At 52.1% G+C, this 18823-nt stretch overlaps 2 protein-coding genes across 4 annotated transcripts in view; both read left to right on the top strand.

Annotated features, from left to right (window-relative positions):
- Window positions 1–434: 434 nt before the first annotated feature.
- Window positions 435–2215, top strand: LOC123363949 (late histone H2B.L4). Its single transcript, XM_045005565.1, has 2 exons — window positions 435–590; window positions 1899–2215. Exons 1-2 carry the CDS (start codon window positions 471–473, stop codon window positions 2133–2135), a joined length of 357 nt encoding a protein of 118 aa, XP_044861500.1. The 5' UTR covers window positions 435–470; the 3' UTR covers window positions 2136–2215.
- Window positions 2216–2644: 429 nt separating this feature from the next.
- The window catches only part of IQCA1L (IQ motif containing with AAA domain 1 like), a 53193-nt gene continuing 37014 nt past the window's right edge, over window positions 2645–18823 (top strand). For all 3 annotated transcript variants that reach the window (XM_045005298.1, XM_045005297.1, XM_045005299.1), the window contains exons 1-2: window positions 2645–2707; window positions 3358–3685. In XM_045005298.1, the coding sequence (XP_044861233.1) occupies window positions 2697–2707; window positions 3358–3685 (339 nt within the window). In that variant the 5' untranslated portion in view covers window positions 2645–2696. The remainder of the gene's footprint in view (window positions 2708–3357; window positions 3686–18823) is intronic.

Below are 18823 nucleotides of genomic sequence, written 5' to 3'. Positions count from 1 at the left end.
TCTTGCTGCACACACACTTTGCCTCCAGCTGGTTCCAGCAGCTCTTGGGGGAAGTTGGTCAGTCCCTCTTTTATGATTTGCAATGTTCCCACCAAGCAGGGGTAGATTTAGGAAACAACTCTCCAACACCCAATGAAGACCTATACTGGGTCTATTGGGGACAAACCCCCAATCTTTGGCCCTATGCTGGGTTGGTGGAACCTGGCTTTCTGTGTGGGGCTCAGGGGTCTGCCTTTCTTAGACTTTGGCAGTTTGCCAGGCCAATACAATTTCATTGAACCAAATTAGTTTCCTCTGAGTTCCTCTCTGGGCTGGTGGGGCTCTCACCCAAGGAAGAATTGCTGGCTGGATCCACTCCGGGGAGCTCCTCCCCTCCTTAGTGGTCTCACCTGTGGCAGGTGATACCCTCATTATAAAGCTATCCCTAGTGGTTTACAGCCTGGCTTGTGGTGCCTGGAGGGGTATCAAGAATGAGTGCAGAAGCTGGGAAGAAGCGAGGCCGAGGCCCTGTCTCTGGGGACAAGAAATCTAAGCGGAAGGTGAAGAGGAGGGAGACCTACTCAGTCTATATCTACAAAGTGCTGAAACAGGTGAGTGAAGGGCTTATCCTACCTGGCTACTCTAATCAATTCTAGCTGTTATGTTGTTACCCCTGCAGGTGGGGTGGGATTCCCAGAAGGAGACTAGGTGTGTGTGCTCAGAAGCAGATACACACATGTTAATACACAATGTGTGTGTGACTTCAGCCTCCTTAGGTCTCTGGGTGTTATGAGCTGAAGAGGGGCATAGGGTCTGCAAGACCCTATGGGATAGCCCATCCTAACCCTCACCTGGGACCTAGGACAGGATTGCTGCTAGCAGCCCCTCCCCCAGGATTTTATCTCTAGCACTGGTGCTACCACCCCTTCTATATGCAAAGATTCCTGGTCTGGCTCTATCACCCTTTGACCAATGCCTCTCTGGTGTCTTCACACACACACTCTACTACCTTCTGGGCTTCGTCATCTTTTGTCAATTACACATGTTCCTTGGGCAGTCCATTAGCTCCTCCTGTCAGTCAGTAGCTCTGAAATCAATGGGCACCAGACAAATGCAGGGTTCCTGTGTTGTCTTCCCAGAGCCCTAGTGACAAGGGCTGTCCCTCCCCCACTCTGGGATGTGAGATGCACATACCACCAGGGTGGGATGCACCAGTGCTGGGGCTCTTGAGCAGCCTAGAAAAAGTCTCTACATAAAGTTGGGGGAGGGAGTTGACAGCTGCTATGGCCCTGCTGGGCTCCCATGGCAAAGTCCTGCTTGATGGCTCTGTTCCCTAGCTCTGCAGCCTGGTGCAGAGTGGACTGGGGGAAGTGGGTGGTAGCTGAGGGCTCCCCTCCTCAATATCTAGTGGGGTTGTGCTGATATCTGTGAGATGAGTGCTCTATTGCTCACCCCCTGAGCAGGGGGTTGCACTGTGTGCCGTCTATAGGAAAACACTAGTGTACCCCACCATCACTACCTGCTGTCTCCATTCCCAAGAAGGGTGAGCTCTGGGGCAGAGACTGCCTGCCGCACCCAGCACTTCAGGGCCTCATATTGATATTCCTGTAATGCTGATCAAAGACAACAGGCTGGGACTGGCCTACTGCCACTCCCTGGAGTTGTCTTGGCTTATGACAAATCTGGCTGGAGGCAGGAGTGGTGCCCTCCTTAGGTTCACAGGCCCTTATTTCTTCTCCTGCCAGCTGCCTTCACTGGTCCAGAAATGCCCCTTCTGCCTGCTGCGTGCCATGCTCCCATGCTGTCAGTCCCTTTCCTGCAGCTCCCCTGGTGCAGGGGAAGGGACCAAGGCAGGCGCAGGGGTGGGGTGGGATGGGGGCAGCTACCACCCCTTCTCACACTCTTCCCTTTCCTGCCAGGTTCACCCTGACACTGGCATCTCCTCTAAGGCCATGAGCATCATGAACTCCTTTGTGAATGATGTCTTCGAGCGCATCGCCACAGAGGCCTCCCGCCTAGCCCAGTACAACAAGCGCTCCACCATCACCAGCCGCGAGGTGCAGACCGCCGTCCGCCTGCTGCTGCCGGGGGAGCTGGCCAAGCACGCCGTGTCGGAGGGCACCAAAGCAGTCACCAAGTACACCAGCAGCAAGTGACTGCAAAGGCAGCATGGGGTGGGGGGCTGCGGAGCCAATGACTCTGTTCCTACCCACAGGAATAAAACCTACAACCTCTAAGGGGGAGCAGTGACTCTGTGTGTGTGTGTGGGGGGGGGGGGTGTTAAGTGTGACTCAGCCACTGGCCGGTGCTGTCCCTGAACCAAGCTGGCCATGCCCTCCCTGTCCTGGCTGGCGGGGGCTGCAGGTCCATGGGCCGGTGCTAAGCAGGACAAGGTCCCCTCTGACTCCACAAGGGGGGTCCCGGCCACGTGGGTGTGCCCTGCCCAGGCCTGGGCAGCAGGGGGCGTCCCCTGGGGCCAGGCTGTGTGGGGCCAGGGTGCTGCCTGCAGGGGCTCGCCACCAGCCCGGGCTGGGACTGGGGCTCCCGGGAGCGGGGGAATCTCCGCTCCCATGTGTCAGGGCAGCTAGCGAGTGTTCCACTGATCAGGGCTCTTCCCATGGAGACAATGGGGGGGCGGGGTTTGGTCTCCAGGGTGATGGGACAATTCCCCCACGCAGGGCAGCCCCGGGGGGCAGAGCGGAGCAGGCGTGGGCATAATGTCCAGCCGGTGAGGCCCGGTGTAGGGGGATGGGGAAAAATCTGGGCTGCCCCTTGGTGGGAGAGGCCCCGGGCGTGGGGTGGGGTGGGAGTTAGTGCAGCATGTGGGGCCTGGGCACTGGGGTATTGTGGGTGTCAGCCTGGGGAGGTCAGTGGGGTGTGGGCACTGGGGCAATGTCTGAGGGGCACTAGGGTATTGCAGGGTGTCAGCCTGGGGAGGTCAGTGGGGTGTGGGCACTGGGGCAAGGGGAGATGTGGGCAGTGGGAGGTCGGTGAGGGTCTGAGGTATTGTGGGGCAGGTATCTGCTTGAGGTGGGAGATCAGTACAGCATGGGGGGGGGTGGGCACTGGGCTGATGGGGTGGAGGTTTGGTGAAGGACAGAAGGAGGCCGTCTGAGTTTGACTTTGAGCTGCTGGAGGGGAGGTGGGTGCTCTAAGCTGGGTTGCTGTTGTGGGCTGGGGGTGGGGGTCCATACACTGACATGACCCCAAATCACTGAAGCGGTGAATTACACCTGCTGCAGTTCTGTGCAGTCCCCGTGCAAACAGCCCATGGGCCCTGGGGTTGGTGCTTGGCTGCCAGAGCTGTTGTGGCTACAGCAGCATGGGCTGTGGCCACATCTCCAGCCCCCTGGCTCTGAGATGTCCTGCTCTCTCTAGCACCTACATGAGGATGTGGCTTGAGTCCCAGGCTGCCCTGAAGGAGCTGCTGGCTCAGGAGCTGCCATCTCAGCCCCCGCGGCCTGAGAAGGACCAGAGGCTGTTTTTCCACTTGCTGGCCACCTTGTTCCTGCGCTACACACAGATCCTGCGCTGCCTGGAGACATGCTACGACCAGATGGTGCATCCGCAGAAACGCCGGGTGCTACAGCACATGCTCGATGGGGTGATGGGCCGGGTGCTGGAGCTCAAGAATGAGATGGTGGAGACTGAGCTCTCAGAGTATCACTACATGGACGATGTGCTGCAGGACCTCAAGCTCACCCCAGTGAGAGGGGCCTGGGGTAAAGGGGGGACAGGGCCCTTGGGCTGCAGCATCTTGGCATAAGATGTGCAGTGAGCTGGTCTTGGGATGGGGGATGCTGCATCATAGGGTGGGAATGGGGCTGTGTTGAGGTGTGCTGCCCTAGGGTGGGTGCCCAGTGTTGGGGTGCACTGTACTGGTGTGGGGTGGGTGCAGGGTTGGGAGGCAAAGGTGCAGTGTTGGAGCACTGAGCTGGCCCTGGGTGAGGGAGGGGCAGTGTCATTGGGGTGGACTCTACTGGCCCCAGGTGAGCAGTGTTGGTGGGGTGCTCTGTACTGACGCTGTGTGGGGGTGGCACACTGCTGTTGTGGAATTGCAGTGTCATTGGGGTGTATTGTTCTGGGGTGGGGTCATCTCGGAAACGTGCTCCCTCCCCCTATGAAGAGGAAGCATTGTAGGGCAGATACTGACCACAGTGCAGTGTCTGGCTGGGGACACTGCTTCCAACAGTGGTAAAGAATGTGAAGAGAAGATGTTTGAGTCCTAGGACTGTGATACAGTATTAGCAGTCTGGATAATATGCAAGAGGAAATGGAATTTCTCACTGATGAGGAGAAATGTTATAATTAGTATGTGTGACAGCTCAAGGATGAGCTGTGTGTGTGATCTCTCCCTGGATGCTCTTTGCACATGACAGGCAATCTGCCAGAATGGAAATCCCAAGGTGACCTCCCTTTAGATTAGGTCACCCCCTGTTTCCTCCATCCTGTTACGGTTACAGGGTGAGCAATGTCTGACCTCTGGGATCTTGAGTGTGCCCCTCAGGTGACTGGTTCTGCTCCCTCTCTGTCTCGGGTGGGGGGTGCCTGCAGTTCTACCTCTCAGACTGGATCCTGGTGTCACAGACACCTTCTTTCCAACCATGTTGTCATGACTGGCCCAGCTGCAGTTGGTATATGCAAGACAGTCCTCTCGGCGCCTCTGACAGCTGCTTCTGTCTGACATTTGGGGGGTCCAATTTTGAGTGAGTGGTGTTGCAACCAGGCTTATTGGATTCCAGTGGGTTTGGCTCTCCATGATGGATGAGCAGCTACCTCCTCATGCTGCACTCCTGTGTGCCAGGTCAGGACACCACCTTTCTCTTCAATGTTGCCCACAGTGTGCGGGTACAGGTGGGCGATGGGAGTGAGCAGAGCCACTCCTCCATGGGGCTGGGCAGTGAGTGCCTAGCAGTGTGGTGGGCGAGGGGCTGGGGGTGAGTGGGGAATGTTAGGGAACTGCAGGGTGAGGGGTGGGGCTGCTATAGAGTGAATCGGTGTTTTGGGGTGCTGGAGTTGGGAGCTGCGGACAGTGGGGCTGAAGTGGTGTGGGCTGGGGTGTGCATCAGGGCTGATGAGATGGGGGTGGTGGAGGGTTGCTGAGGTATGTGTGGGGCATTTGGGGGTCTGTGTGGATGGGCTGGGGTATATGTGAGAGGGGGGTGCTTTGCTGAGCAGTCCCTGTCCAGCACAGGAGCAGAGCAGGAGTTTATTCTCAAAGCCAATGGGGCCTGGCGTTCTGTTTGCTAGATGTACTGTTTGGGAGGGACAAAGTGTCTATCAAACAAAGCAGCTTAAGAGCAGAGGGACTCCCTCGCCTATTGTCAGATGGCCACAAGCCTACTTGTTGTAAATTGTAGTTGCTGCTGTATGCTTATCTAAAGATGTCAAAGTTATCTAGACTGCAAAGGTGGCATCTCTCCTTGCCAGGTATCAAGTGGATCTTTCATGTTACAATATTTTTGCTTCTTTTGGGAAATCTTAGAAAACTGATTCCTTAATTTTCTGTGATAAACTTGACAGTAAATCAAATGAGAAGGGATAGCTCAGTGGTTTGAGCATTGGCCTGCTAAACCCAGGGTTGTGAGTTCAATCCTTGAGGAGGCCACTTAGGGATCTAGGGCAAAAATTGGTCCTGCTAGTGAAGGCAGGGGGCTGGACTCGATGACCTTTCAAGGTCCCTTCCAGTTCTAGGAGATTGGTATATCTCCAATTATTACCTTTATCCAGTGATGAGCTGCCAAATTTTTAACAACGGGTTCCCTCCTCCCTCCAAAATTTTAACAACGGGTTCCCTCCTTCCCCCCCCTCTGTGGGGGGGGGGTCGTGCCCCATCCAACCCCTCATGTTCCTTAACACACACACTACGAGACCCCTGACCCATCCCCCCCTTCCCTGTCCCCTGACTGCCCCTTGCCGCCCCACCCAACCCCTCCTCTCATTCTCAATGGCCCCCCAGAACCCCTACCCCATACAACTACCCCTTCTCTCTGTCCCTGAGTGCCCCCACCACCTCATCCAACCCTGCTCTTTCCTGACTGCTCCCCGGGACCCTTGCCCCCATTCAATCCCCCTGTTCCCTGCCCTCTGACTACCCTGACCCCTATCCACCCCCCCACAACCCACCCCCTCCCTGCCCCCTTACCACACTGCCTGGAGACCGGGTCCACTCTGCCAGGACCACGACCGGCGCCGCGGGGCCCGACTCCCCGGGCCGGCCCGACTCGCCGAGCCGCTCGGCCCGACTCCCCGGGCCGGGCGGCCCGACTCCCCGGGCCGGGCCGACTCCCCGGGCCGGGCCGACTCCCCGGGCCGGGCCGGCACCGGGGCCCGGCCGCTCGGCCCGACTCCCCGGGCCGGGCCGGGCCGGCACCGGGGCCCAGCCGCTCGGCCCGACTCCCCGGGCCGGGCCGGGCCAGCACCGGGGCCCAGCCGCTCGGCCCGACTCCCCGGGCCGGGCCGGGCCAGCACCGGGGCCCAGCTGCTCGGCCCGACTCCCCGGGCCGGCACCGGGGCCCGGCCGCTCGGCGGCAGCCGCGGGGCCCGACTCCCCGGCCGGCGCTGGGCTGGAGGGAGCCGCGGTCCCCCTCCGCGCCCCAGCTTACCTGCTGGCTGCCTCCATGCTGCTTGTTCAGGCTTCCCGCGAACATCTGATTTGCGGGAAGCAGGGGAGGGGGAGGAGAAGGGGGCGGAGCAGGAGAGGAGTGGGCAGGAACTTTTGTTAAATTTAGCAGCCCTTAACAAGCGGTTCTAAAATGGCTGCTAAAATTTAACAACGGGTTCCCGCGAACCCGTGCGAACCCGCTGCAGCTCACCCCTGCCTTTATCACTTAATTATGATGTATGGAAAGGTTGATATTATCCATGCCATCTTTCCATCTTTGGCTGTGTCTTGCTACTTTGTTTTAAAGTTCAGCACACAGTTTGATACCACATTAGTAATAAATACCCATAGTGTAAGTCCTCAAACTACTGTTGTGCAGATTTTCAGTTAGATAACATTTTCTGATAAAATGTTCGTTAGCTTTTGAATGTGAGTGTTTTATCTTATGGTGTTAGCACACACAAGTCTCTAAAATCTGTTTTACACATGACAGAATTACCAACATGAGTCCCATCATTTCTGCAGGCCTCCTGCACTATAAAATTTGTCACTGTGACGGGTCTCACCTACAGCTCAGCACCTTTCTCAGGTGAGCCCAGCTGCCTCAGCCACATCCCTAAAGGTCCTGCCTTCCTTGTATCGCCTTCTGACAGCTCTGCCTATATCCCCTCCTGCAGTTTCTCTCTGAGCTGCTGGGCCCTGCTCACCCCTGAGGCAGGGTTCTTTTCACTTTAGGCTCTAGCCTTGGGAAAAATAGGCCTGTTACCTACCTTCCTTATCCCCCAGCCAGGTTATTTTCCAGTAACCTGTTCACCCATTTTTCCCTTAAGGACTCTTGGCATTATCACTGGAGATACATTATCTCTGTCATTGTTTCGTTTCCAGCTTGTTCCCCTTTACAGCCTCCTTTGATTCAACTCTATGCAGTCACCCAGGATAATATCTGGTCAGTAGACTGAATTACATATAATCATACAAACAATACAGATTTCTCTGTTCTCCATAGCATTACTGAAACCCGGTGGGACATGTCACGTGACTGGGATCTTAAAATCAGCAGCGCAGGCTGCAGGAATGTGCTGGCGGCTGCTTCCCGCAGCTCCCATTGGCTGGGAACAGCAAGCCACGGCCACTGGAAGCTGCAAGGGGCCATGCCTGCAGATGGCCCATGTAGACAAAAAGTTTCATGGCCCACCAGCCGATTACCCTGAGGGTTGCGTGCCGAAGTTTGCAGACCACTGTTGTAGACCATCAAATTAAAATAGAGAACAGGATGTGGCTAAGCGCCTTTCTGTAATGTGTGAAAAGAAAGTGTGGTGTTGTGGGGTACTTTCATTTGGTGGAGGTCGCATAGCCAGTAGTAAAACATAGTAGTAGAGTTTCTAAAAGTTATAGATTATTTTCTAACACACATTATAGCCAACACGAAGTAACTCTATCCATTATGCTGGATAGAAATTAATCAATCACTGAGCTGGAAGCTCTTGGTTGCCTAGGGACCAGTGATCGTTGACCTGATTGCATTTATTATAGGCGAACAGAGGACAGTCCTTACCAGTAATGTGTATATACTTGGTGTTTCAAAAGAGTGAATTTCCCATAGGAAAATTGAGTGAAATTGATTGCAAGAGAAAAATTAAACCGGAAAATGTGACAGAAAATTGGAGCTCTTTAAGGAGAGTTTTAGTTGACCAAAAAGCTATGATTCCACAATCAGGAAAGAGGACAACTTTGACTAAAAGTCCATCCTCTTTCAGTGGGGAAGAGAAGGCAGCAATTAGATAAGAAAGCAATATTTAAAAAATAGAAAATGGGGAATATGTATAGCAATCAATATAAATTAGAAGCTGTGAAGTGTAGAAAATTGATAAGGGAAGCTAAAGACATCAGGGGGAAAAATCTGAGAGTGGCAGGTCTAAGGACAATAAGGACTTCTTAAAGTACATTATGAACACAGTTTTCAATAACTATTCTGTATTTGGAAAGAAGCAAGATGATGTGATCCTATCGCATGAGGATCATGACCTATTTTCCAGTCCATTAGTAACCAAGGAGAGTGTTAGACCGGATCTACTAAGGATAAACATTTTTAAATCAGCAGGCCTACATAACTTGATTGTAAGTGGATTAAACACTGGCTAACTGATAAGTCTCAATGTAATTTTAAATGTGGAATTGTCATCAAGCAGGTGTATTTTCAGTGGGTCCTACAGGGATCAGTTTTGGCCCTATGCTATTTAATATTTTGATCAATTACCTAGATGAAAACCAACTCATCACTGATGAGATGACACACAAATTGGGGGAATGGTAAACGAGGAAGATGACAGGTCACTGACAGAGCGATTTAGATCGCTGGGTAAACTGGATGCAAACCAACAATGCAGTTTTTAATACTGCTAAATGTATACATTTAGGAACAAAGAATGTAGGACATACTTTCAGGATGAGGGGCTATCCTGGAGGTAGTGACCAGGGGCAGCTCCAGGCCCCAGCACGCCAAATGCGTGCTTGGGGGGGGGGGGGCACTCTGCCGGTCGCCAGGAAGACAGCAGGCAGGGTGCCTTCGGCGGCGTGCCTGCAGAGGGTCCACTGGTCCCGCGGCTCTGGTGGACCTCCTGCAGGCGTGCCTGCAGAGGGTCTGCTGGTCCCGCGGCTTCGGTGGAGCCACGGGACCAGCGGACCCTCCACAGGCACGCCTGTGGGAGGTCCACCGGAGCTGCGGGACCGGCGAGCGGCAGAACGCCCCCCGTGGCATGCTGCCGTGCTTGGGGCGGCGAAATGTCTAGAGCCGCCCCTGGTAGTGACTCTAAAAGATTTTTGGGGGAATGGTGGATAATCAGTTGAACATGAGTTATTTTACCTTTGTCTTGGTCACTAGTGTGACCCCTGCTGGAATACTGTGTTCCATTCTGGTGTCCCCAATCCAAGAAGGATGTTGACTAAATTGGAAAGGGTTCGGAGAAGAGCCACATGAATGCTTAAAGGATGCCTTAGACTCAAACTGCTCAATCAGTGTCTCTATTTTTCTTAACAAAGAGAATCCTAGAACCATAGGGTTAGAAGGGACCACAAGGGTCATCAAGTCTAATCCTCTGCCAGGATGGAGGATTTGTTGTCTGACCCATCCAAGACAGGGCTATTCAGCCTCCTTTGGAAAACCTCCAGTGAAGGAGCTTCTACAACCTCCCTAGGAATCTGTTTCATTGTCCTACTGTTTTTGCAGTTAGGAATTTTTTTTCTGAGATTTCATCTAACTCTGCTGTGCTATAGTTTGAACCCATTCTCTCTTGTCCTGCCACTGTGGCAAGAGAACAACTTTTCTCCATCTCTTTTTTTTTTTTTTTTTTTAATGGCAGCCTTTCAAATACTTGAAGACTGCTGTCATGTTCCCTCTTAATCTCCTCTTTTTTCCAAACTAAACATACCCGGAACCTTCAGCCTTTTCTTACAGGGCTGCATTCCATCCCTTTGATCATCCTTGTTGCTCAGCTCTACATCCTTTCTATGTGTTGTTGACCAAAATTGGACACAGTCCTCCGGCTGAGGCCTAACCAGTGCCAAGTAGAGCGAAACTATCACCTTCCATGACTTGCATGCTCTGCCTCTGCTAATGTAACCTAAAACTGCATTTGCTTTTTTTGCAACAGCATCGCAGTGTCGACTCGTGTTGAGGTTGTGATCCACGGTGCTGCTGACAAGCCAGTTATCATCCCTCATTTTGTTTTTTCTTCCCTAGGTGTAGCACCTAACATTTGTCTGTTAATGTCATTTTTGTTTATAGCCTAGTTCTCCAATTATCAAGATTCCTTTTGATTTTAGCTCTATGCTCCAAAGTGTTGCACCCTCCCTAGCTTTGTCATCTGCAGATTTGGTCAGTATGTGCTCTATTCCTACATGCAGGTCATTAATAAACATGTTATTTAACACTGGACCCAGAACAGATCCTTCCAGCAGAGAAGGATGACTTGATTACAATCTAGAAGTATCTACATGGCAAACAAATACTTAATGGGCTCTTCCACTTACTAGAGAAAGATCTAACATGATCCAGGGGTTGGAAGTTGAAGTGAGACTTAAACTAGGACTTATTTCCAGTCTGAACAGTGAAAGTAATTGATTAACCCTTGAAACAAATTGCCAAGAGTTGTGGTGGATTCTCCATCATTGACCATTTTAAAATCTACACTGGATATTTTTCAAAAAAGATCTTCTCTAGGAATTTTGTGGAAGTTCTAAGGCCTGTGTTATATAAGAGGTCAGATTAGATGCTCCATAATGGTCCCTTCTGACCTTGAAATTTATAAACTTGCACCCAGCTGTCCTAAAAGAGCTGGCTGAGGAGATCTGGTCCCTGCTGGTGTTACATTTTAGTAAATGTTGGGAAATCGTGGTGGTGTCTTTTCAGGCTGACCCAGATTTCCCTTTGCAGATGGCTATGGTATTACAGGTGAGCCCTTACTTGAGGCCCCCCCCCCCCCCCCCGTTTCACTCGGGATAGCATTGCAATAAGACCAGGGGTTCTTGAACTGGGTGGGTGTGACTCCCCTGTCATGGGGGTGCAAGATGGGGGGGGGGGCGGGAGGTGTCAGCTCTGTGGGGCAGACGGCCATTAGCCCCTCCTTAAATTAACCCCTGTTTTCATTTATAAGGGGCATCACAGTAAGAGGTTTGCTGTGTGAAAGGGGTCACCAATGAACAAGACTAAACAGACCATTAGCTGTTAAAGAGCACCCCCTTGTGAAGGGTTTCATGTATTAACAGATGAACATTTTGTATATATCCTGCATTGGTTCATCCCAGCTGATTGATTGAGGTTGTTCTTAAGCTGGCTAGTGCGTACTTCTACCCAGGCTCTTCCCCAGGAGGTCTCTTGGTTCTGCTTTCTGCCCTTGGTGTTAGGCCTCTTGCCTTTATCAGAGTAAGATCCTTCTCTGCAGCCAGGGAGGACTATCCGCTGTGACTCTTCTCCTGGGACAGTGGCTGATCCTCACCAGGGCAGGCTTCTGGTCCCTGACTGGGAGACCCTGGATTGCGATAGGCCCTTTTGGATACCTGCTGACTGCAGCCTCTCTAGGGGGCTCCCCTCTCTAGGAGAACCTTTTACATGATCCCCATTTTGGGGGGGTTGCTGGAGAGCTCATCCTCTAGCCCAGTGGATTCACCAAGGGCAAGTCATGTCTGACTAAACTAATTGCCTTCTATGAGGAGTTAACTGGCCCTGTGGATGAGGGGAAAGCAGTGGACATGTTGTTCCTTGACTTTAGCAAAGCTTTTGATACGGTCTCCCACAGTATTCTTGCCAGCAAGGTAAAGAAGTATGGGCTGGATGAATGGACTATAAGGTGGATAGAAAGCTGGCTAGATCATCGGGCTCAACAGGTAGTGATCAATGGCTCCATGTCTAGTTGGCAGCCGGTATCAAGCGGAGTGCCCCAAGGGTCGGTCCTGGGGCTAGTTTTGTTCAATATCTTCATTAATGATCTGGAGGAGGGCGTAGACTGCACTCTCAGCAAGTTTGCAGATGACACTAAACTGGGAGGAGTGGTAGATACACTGGACAGTAGGGATAGGATATAGAGGGACTTGCACAAATTAGAGGACTGGGCCAAAAGAAACTTGATGAACTTCAACAAGGACAAGTGCAGAGTCCTGCACTTAGGATGGAAGAATCCCACGCACTGCTACAGCCTAGGGACTGAGTGCAGAAAAGGACCTAGGGATTATGGTGGATGAGAAGCTGGATATGAGTCAACAGTGTGCCCTTGTTGCCAAGAAGGCTAATGGCATTTTGGGTTGTATAAGTAGGGGCATTGCCAGCAGATCGAGGGACGTGATCATTCCCCTCTATTTGGCATTGGTGAGGCCTCATATGGAGAACTGTCCAGTTTTGGGCCCTACACTACAAGAAGGATGTGGACAAATTGGAAAGAGTCCAGCGGAGGGCAACAAAAATGATTAGGGGGCTGGAGCACATGACCTAGGAAGAGAGGCTGAGGAAACTGGGATTGTTTAGTCTGCAGAAGAGAAGGAGGAGGGGATTTGAAGCTGCTTTCAACTACCTGAAAGGGGGTTCCAAAGAGGATGGATCTAGACTGTTCTCAGTGGTGGCTGATGACAGAACAAGGAGCAATGGTCTCAAGTTGCAGTGGGGGAGGTTTAGGTTGGATATTAGGAAAAACTTTTTCACTAGGAGGGTGGTGAAGCACTGGAATGGGTTAGCTAGGGAGGTGGTGGAATCTCCTTCCTTCGAGGTTTTTAAGGTCAGGCTTGACAAAGCCCTGGCTGGGATGATTTAGTTGGGGATTGGTCCTGCTTTGAGCAGGGGGCTGGACTAGATACCTCCTGAGGTCCCTTCCAATCCTGATATTCTATGAGTGGTTCTCAACCATTCCAGACTGCTGTACCCCCAGTTTCACCTCACTTAAACTACTTGCTTACAAAATGAGACACAAATGTCACAGCACACTCTTGCTGACAAGTTGCTTACTTTCTTATTTTTACCATATAATTATAAAATTGAGTAGAATATAAATATTGTACTTGCAGTTCAGTGGGATACTTGAGCTGTTTTCATGTGTGAGCCTTGTCTGAAGCCTGAGCCCAGAGGGCAGAGCTGAAGCATGTAACTTAGCTTTGTGGTGCCCCCTATGCTATGGGTCCCCGGGCAGTTGTCCTGCTTATCACCTCCTAAGGCCAGCCCTGCACTTGTGACCCCTTAACCCCATCTTGTAACCTCCCACCCCTCACGGCTGCAACCCTCAGGTTGAGAAACCCTGACCTAGGTGAGCTGAGTACCCCTAGGGGTATGCGTACCTCTGCATGAGAACCACTGCGCTAGGCTCCCTGCCCTGCCCTGCCCTCTCTTGTGAGCTCCTCTCCACAGAAGCTTCCCTGTCTCCCTTGGGAGGTCCCCTCTCTGAGCTTAGATAACCTTTAGGGGTGCTCACTTACTAGGTAGCCGCTTGCCCCAAAGTGGGGCCTTCCTAAGGTGGTCACAGACTGTCTGGCCCCTCGTGCCCCATGAAGGGCGGCTGCCCCATGACCCAAGGACATTCCAAGGGGCTGGAGCAGAGCTCCCATTGGCCCTTTTCAAAGAGCGCAAGTAGGCAGGTACTTATCGGCCGGTTCGCCTGACATCAGCCCCAGGCAAAATAATGGAAAAGCTGATAAATGAAAGTATAGGAAAATAATGCCAGTTGTCACAGACTCACAGGCCCTCTGCTCCATACGGTCCCTGGGAGGACCCCTCCCTTCAGTGCAACAGCCCTTCTTGGGGGTCCACTCACTCTTGGGTGTTAAGCGCTGGGCTCCACCACCTCCTGGAATTGCACCTTTCTGAGCCTCCAGCCTGCCTGTGGCTCATGAGTCCACTTGCTCTGGACCTAGGGTTGCCAACTTTGTTTGGACATATTCCTGGAGATTTAATCACATGATAATCTTTAATTAAAGATTGATCTTTAATTCCTGGAGACTCCAGGCCAATCCTGTAGGGTTGGCAATCCTATCTGGATCCCGGGCACTCCACACTCAGAGGGAGCAATGCCACCCTGATCTCTAGCCTGCAGTGACTCTCTGCCAGTGTAACACAAATGGGTTTATTAGTTGTTGGGAATACAGCATGGAACAGACCTTGTTAGCACAGAAATCAGGAACCTTCAGCAGAGACCATCGGTGGGGGGGCTGTGTCCAGAGCCCTGGGCTCTGCCTCCCATCTCCTGGTTTTGGACTGAGACTAGTTTCCAGCAGCTCAGTCTCTGACCTCCTGTAGCCCCTCCTCTGTCCTTTGTCCCTTTCCCAGGCAAAAAGGTCACCTGATCTCTCTTCCCAACACCTTGCAGAAGAGGGGGCTGTGACGGTGCTGCCCGTGGGAGCCAGCTGAGGTCACTCAACCAGGGTGAACTGCAAACCAAACGGGGCAGACAAACCCCAAACGCTGGTGGTTATTTCAATACTTACAGTAGATTTACCAACCAGCACAAAACAGCTTCTCTAGTACCTCACTGGTCACTTAGAAGTCCAAACCACGCAGTTCCCTTAAAGTACCCAGCGTCAGGCCTCCATCCAGACACACCTGTCAGATATGATGATGATTCCTAAAAATCTTACTTCATCATATAAAAGAAAAGGTTCTTCCAATCCCAAAGGATCAGCCACATACCCAGGTCCAATTATAACTTAGATCTTATCCAAAATACACGCTATAGCCAATTCTTATTAACTAAGCTAAAATTTATTAAAAAAGAAAAGAGAGAGAGTGTTGGTTAAAAGATTAATATACAGACAGACTTGAATTCAATTCTTGAGGTTCAGATACACAGTAGAGATGAGCTTGTAGTTGCCAAAAGTCCTTTTAGAAATAGTCCATGGGTTATAGTCCAATTTCCATATTCAGGGTGGCTCCAGTCAGTGAGTGGGGATCTCAATCCTTATGGCTTAAGGTTTCCCCCTCTTGAAACCCAAAGCAGATCTGAGATGAAGAAGGATCGTGTCCCAGGCTTCTTATACGTTTCCAGTAGCCTTTCGGCCTGAGAAAACAATAGGCTTAACTCCTCCTCCCAAATCTCCTGGCAATTAGCACAGAGTAATTTATCCATTAAACAGTTCAGATACAGGTTACCACAACCTTCAAAGAGACACACAGACAATAACACCATTTCACTCACGTATTATTACAAATGTTAATATTCCTTTTTTGATCTTTGAATTAAAACTATAGCCATAGACAAGACTTGTTTGCTTACATCACACGATCTGAGCAAACATCTCCACTTCTACCTCTAACAATGCAGACTTGCATTTTAAAGCTCTATTCATTTACATACCTTCCTAACCAGCCCTTAAGGTTCACCCATGGGTCAGGTCAGTCGGTGAGGTGAGTTAATTAACTCTTTCTGGCCCTGTCACCTTTTAATGAGATATTATACTCATAACGTCACAGGGGCCATGGACTGCAAGGTTACAGGGTGTCAGCTTTCTCTGTGCAGATGGTACTCACACCTGCCTGTCTCTGCAAGCTCACACACCCTTATCCCACCACCTAGATACTTAAGCAATACTTAAGTTAGGGAAAACTGAGGCAGGCACAGTATTCAGAGAAATTAAGAACATTCCCACTTAGTCACATCAGTCAACATGTTTTTATGGAAAACAGGTCAGCTCACCAGATCTGGTTTCATTTTCTGAGGAGATTACCAGTTTGGTTGATAACGATATCTGCCTAGAAGTAATACATTTGACTCGTAAGGTGCTAGTACGACATGACGATAAAGCACTATTAACTGGATTAAGAGCTGGCTAACCGACCGATCTCAAAAAGTAGTTATCGGGGGCAGCATTGAGTGGGGGTGTTTCTAGTAGGGTTCTGGAGGGAGCAAGATTCATAGAATCATAGAATCTCTGGGTTGGAAGGGACCTCAGGAGGTCATCTAGTCCAACCCCCTGCTCAAAGCAGGACCAAACCCAACTAAATCATCCCAGCCAGGGCTTTGTCAAGCCTGACCTTAAAAACCTCTAAGGAAGGAGATTCCACTACCTCCCTAGGTAACCCATTCCAGTTCTTCACCACCCTACTAGTGAAAAAGTTTTTCCTAATATCCAGCCTAAACCTCCCCCTCTGCAACTTGAGACCATTACTCCTTGTTCTGTCATCTTCTACCACTGAGAACAGTCTAGATCCATCCTCTTTGGAACCCCCTTTCAGGTAGTTGAAAGCAGCTATCAAATCCCCCCTCATTCTCCTCTTCTGCAGACTAAACAATCCCAGTTCCCTCAGCCTCACTTCATAAGTCATGTGCTCCAGCCCCCTAATCATTTTTGTTGCCCTCTGCTGGACTCTCTCCAATTTATCCACATCCTTCTTGTAGTGTGGGGCCCAAAACTGGACACAGTACTCCAAATGAGGCCTCACCAGTGCTGAGTAGAGGGAATGAGCACATCCCTCGATCTGCTGGAAATGCCCCTACTTATACAACCCAAAACGCCGTTAGCCTTCTTGGCAACAAGGGCACACTGTTGACTCATATTCAGCTTTTTGTCTACCGTAACCCCTAGGTCCTTTTCTGCAGAACTGCTGCCCAGCCATTCGGTCCCTAGTCTGTAGCAGTGCATGGGATTCTTCCGTCCTAAGTGCAGGACTCTGCACTTGTCCTTGTTGAACCTCATCGTATTTCTTTTGGCCCAATCCTCTAATTTGTCTAATTCCACTGATCACTGTTAATAAAATTTGTGCTGAAACCAAGCTTGGCAGGGAGCAATAGCGATAGGATAGGAAAGTCACACAGAGCAATCTAGAGTGCTTGGCAAGCTGCAATGTTCCCTCTAATTTTCCCTACATGTGTGACACATCACCTCCATATTGGTGCACATAACAAAATTCATGTTCCGGGGTGGTGCTGAGGGATTATGGGGGGCAGGGCTCAGGGCTGGGGCAGAGGGTTGCAGTGCAGGGGGTGAGGGTTCCGGCTGAGGGTGTGGGCGCCAACTTTTTTCTGCGCCCGTGGGTGCTCGTGCCTCCACCCCTGCCCCAAAGTCCCTTCCCTAACTCTGCCCTTCCCTGCCCCTATTGGACCCCTCCCCAAATCCCTGCCCCAGCCCCGCCTCCTCCCCCAAGCGCTCCACGTTCCCCTTACTCCCCCCTCCCTCAAGCTTGCCGCACGAAACAGCTGTTTTGCGGCACAAGCGCTGGGAGGCATGGGGGAGAAGCAGGACACGGCGGCGTGTTCAGGGGAGGAGGTGGAGGTGAGCTGGGGCTGGGGGACAGGGTGGGGAGCTGCCAGTGGGTGCAGAGCACCCACCAATTTTTCCCTGTGGGTGCTCCAGCCCTGGAGCACCCATAGAGTCAGTGCCTGTGGGCTGGGGCCGGGGATGAGTGTCAGAGTGTGGGGGGATGAGGGCTCTGGCTGTGGGTGTGGGCTCTGGGGTGGGGCTGGGGATGAGCAGTTTGGGGTACAGGTGGGTGTTCTGGGGCTATGGTGGGGAGAGAGGACTCCCCCCAGCTCTCCCTCCCTGCAACAGCACCTGGGCTGGTCGGGGGGTAGAGGCGCCTTTTCCCGCCGTGCCAGCTCTGGGGCTGGGGCTGCAGAATAGGCACCTCTCCCCCATCCGCAGCAGGTCCAGGGCTGGGTTGGGGCCAGGGGCCTCTCCCCCCATTCACAGCAGGTCCGGGGCTGGGTTGGGGCCAGGGGCCTCTCCCCCCATTCACAGCAGGTCCAGGGCTGGGTTGGGGCCAGGGGCCTCTCCCCCCATTCACAGCATGTCCGGGGCTGGGTTGGGGCAGGGGGCCGGGGGCTGGGTGCCTCTCCCCCTGTCCACAGCAAGTCTGGGGCTGGGTTGGGGGCTGGGGGAGAGATGCCTCTCCCCACCGTGGCAGGTCCAGGGCTGGGGGAGAGGCATCTCTCCTTGCTGCAGTCCTGAGCACCTGCACGGTGCTTGATAGGCTGCTGCGCGCCTGTGCAGCTTAGAGGGAACTTAGAAGTTGGGCCCATTCAAACAAAATCAATTTTAATATAGTTAAATGCAAAGTTATTAATCAAGGAACGCAGGTTGTCACAGAGCCACAGGCCCACTGCTCTGGAGCCGTCTCTGGGAGGACCCCTTCAGGGAGCCAGACCCCCTTAGGGTCACACTCTTTCACTAGGGCAAGCCACTTGGCTTCACTGCCTCCTGGGACTGAACCTCAGAGCCTTCTGCACCCCTGCGTGACACCCTGAGCTCCCTTCAGTGAATCCACATGAGATGGGCACCAAAGGGAGCTATGCACCCCCACCTTCTTAGTCTGCAGGGACTCTCAGCAGTGGTGTAAAAGCAGGAGGGTTTATTAGATGTCTGGAACACAGTGTAGAAAATCCTTAGTTAACCTAGAGAACAGAAAGTTATAGCACAGTCCATCTGGGTCAGTCCTAGAGCTCTCTGACCCCTCGTTAGTCTCAGTCCAGGAGCATCTTCCTCCTTCCAGCAGCCTGCACCTAACAACCTTACCTGGCTCCTCCTTTGTCCTTGTTCCTGGCGAACATTGTCACCTGGCCTTCTTCTTAGCCCTTTGTTCTCCAGCTGGTGACACCCCGCTGGCTTCCTAAGGAAAGTGGGCCATCTATGGTGGTTGCTAGGTGCCAAATGTCTGGGCAATTGGAGTGGCCATAATCTTTTCGGACTCTCCATGGGCTATCTCAGCTATTAGCGATGATCTTCAAAAAGTCAAGGAAGACGGGAGGGATTCCAGAGGATTGGAAAAGGGCAAAT

Source organism: Mauremys mutica, chromosome 2, assembly GCF_020497125.1.
Source record: "Mauremys mutica isolate MM-2020 ecotype Southern chromosome 2, ASM2049712v1, whole genome shotgun sequence".
NCBI lineage: Eukaryota > Metazoa > Chordata > Testudines > Geoemydidae > Mauremys > Mauremys mutica.
The sequence above is the reverse complement of the archived record's forward strand: the minus strand, read 5'-3'. Positions and strand labels throughout refer to the sequence as shown.

Excerpts from the sequence above, each read along its gene's own strand:
- LOC123363949 (XM_045005565.1), top strand. The coding sequence starts at position 471 with ATGAGTGCAGAAGCTGGGAAGAAGCGAGGCCGAGGCCCTGTCTCTGGG. Across the intron at positions 591-1,898 it reads TCTACAAAGTGCTGAAACAG|GTTCACCCTGACACTGGCAT; the intron begins GTGAGTGAAGGG and ends CTTTCCTGCCAG.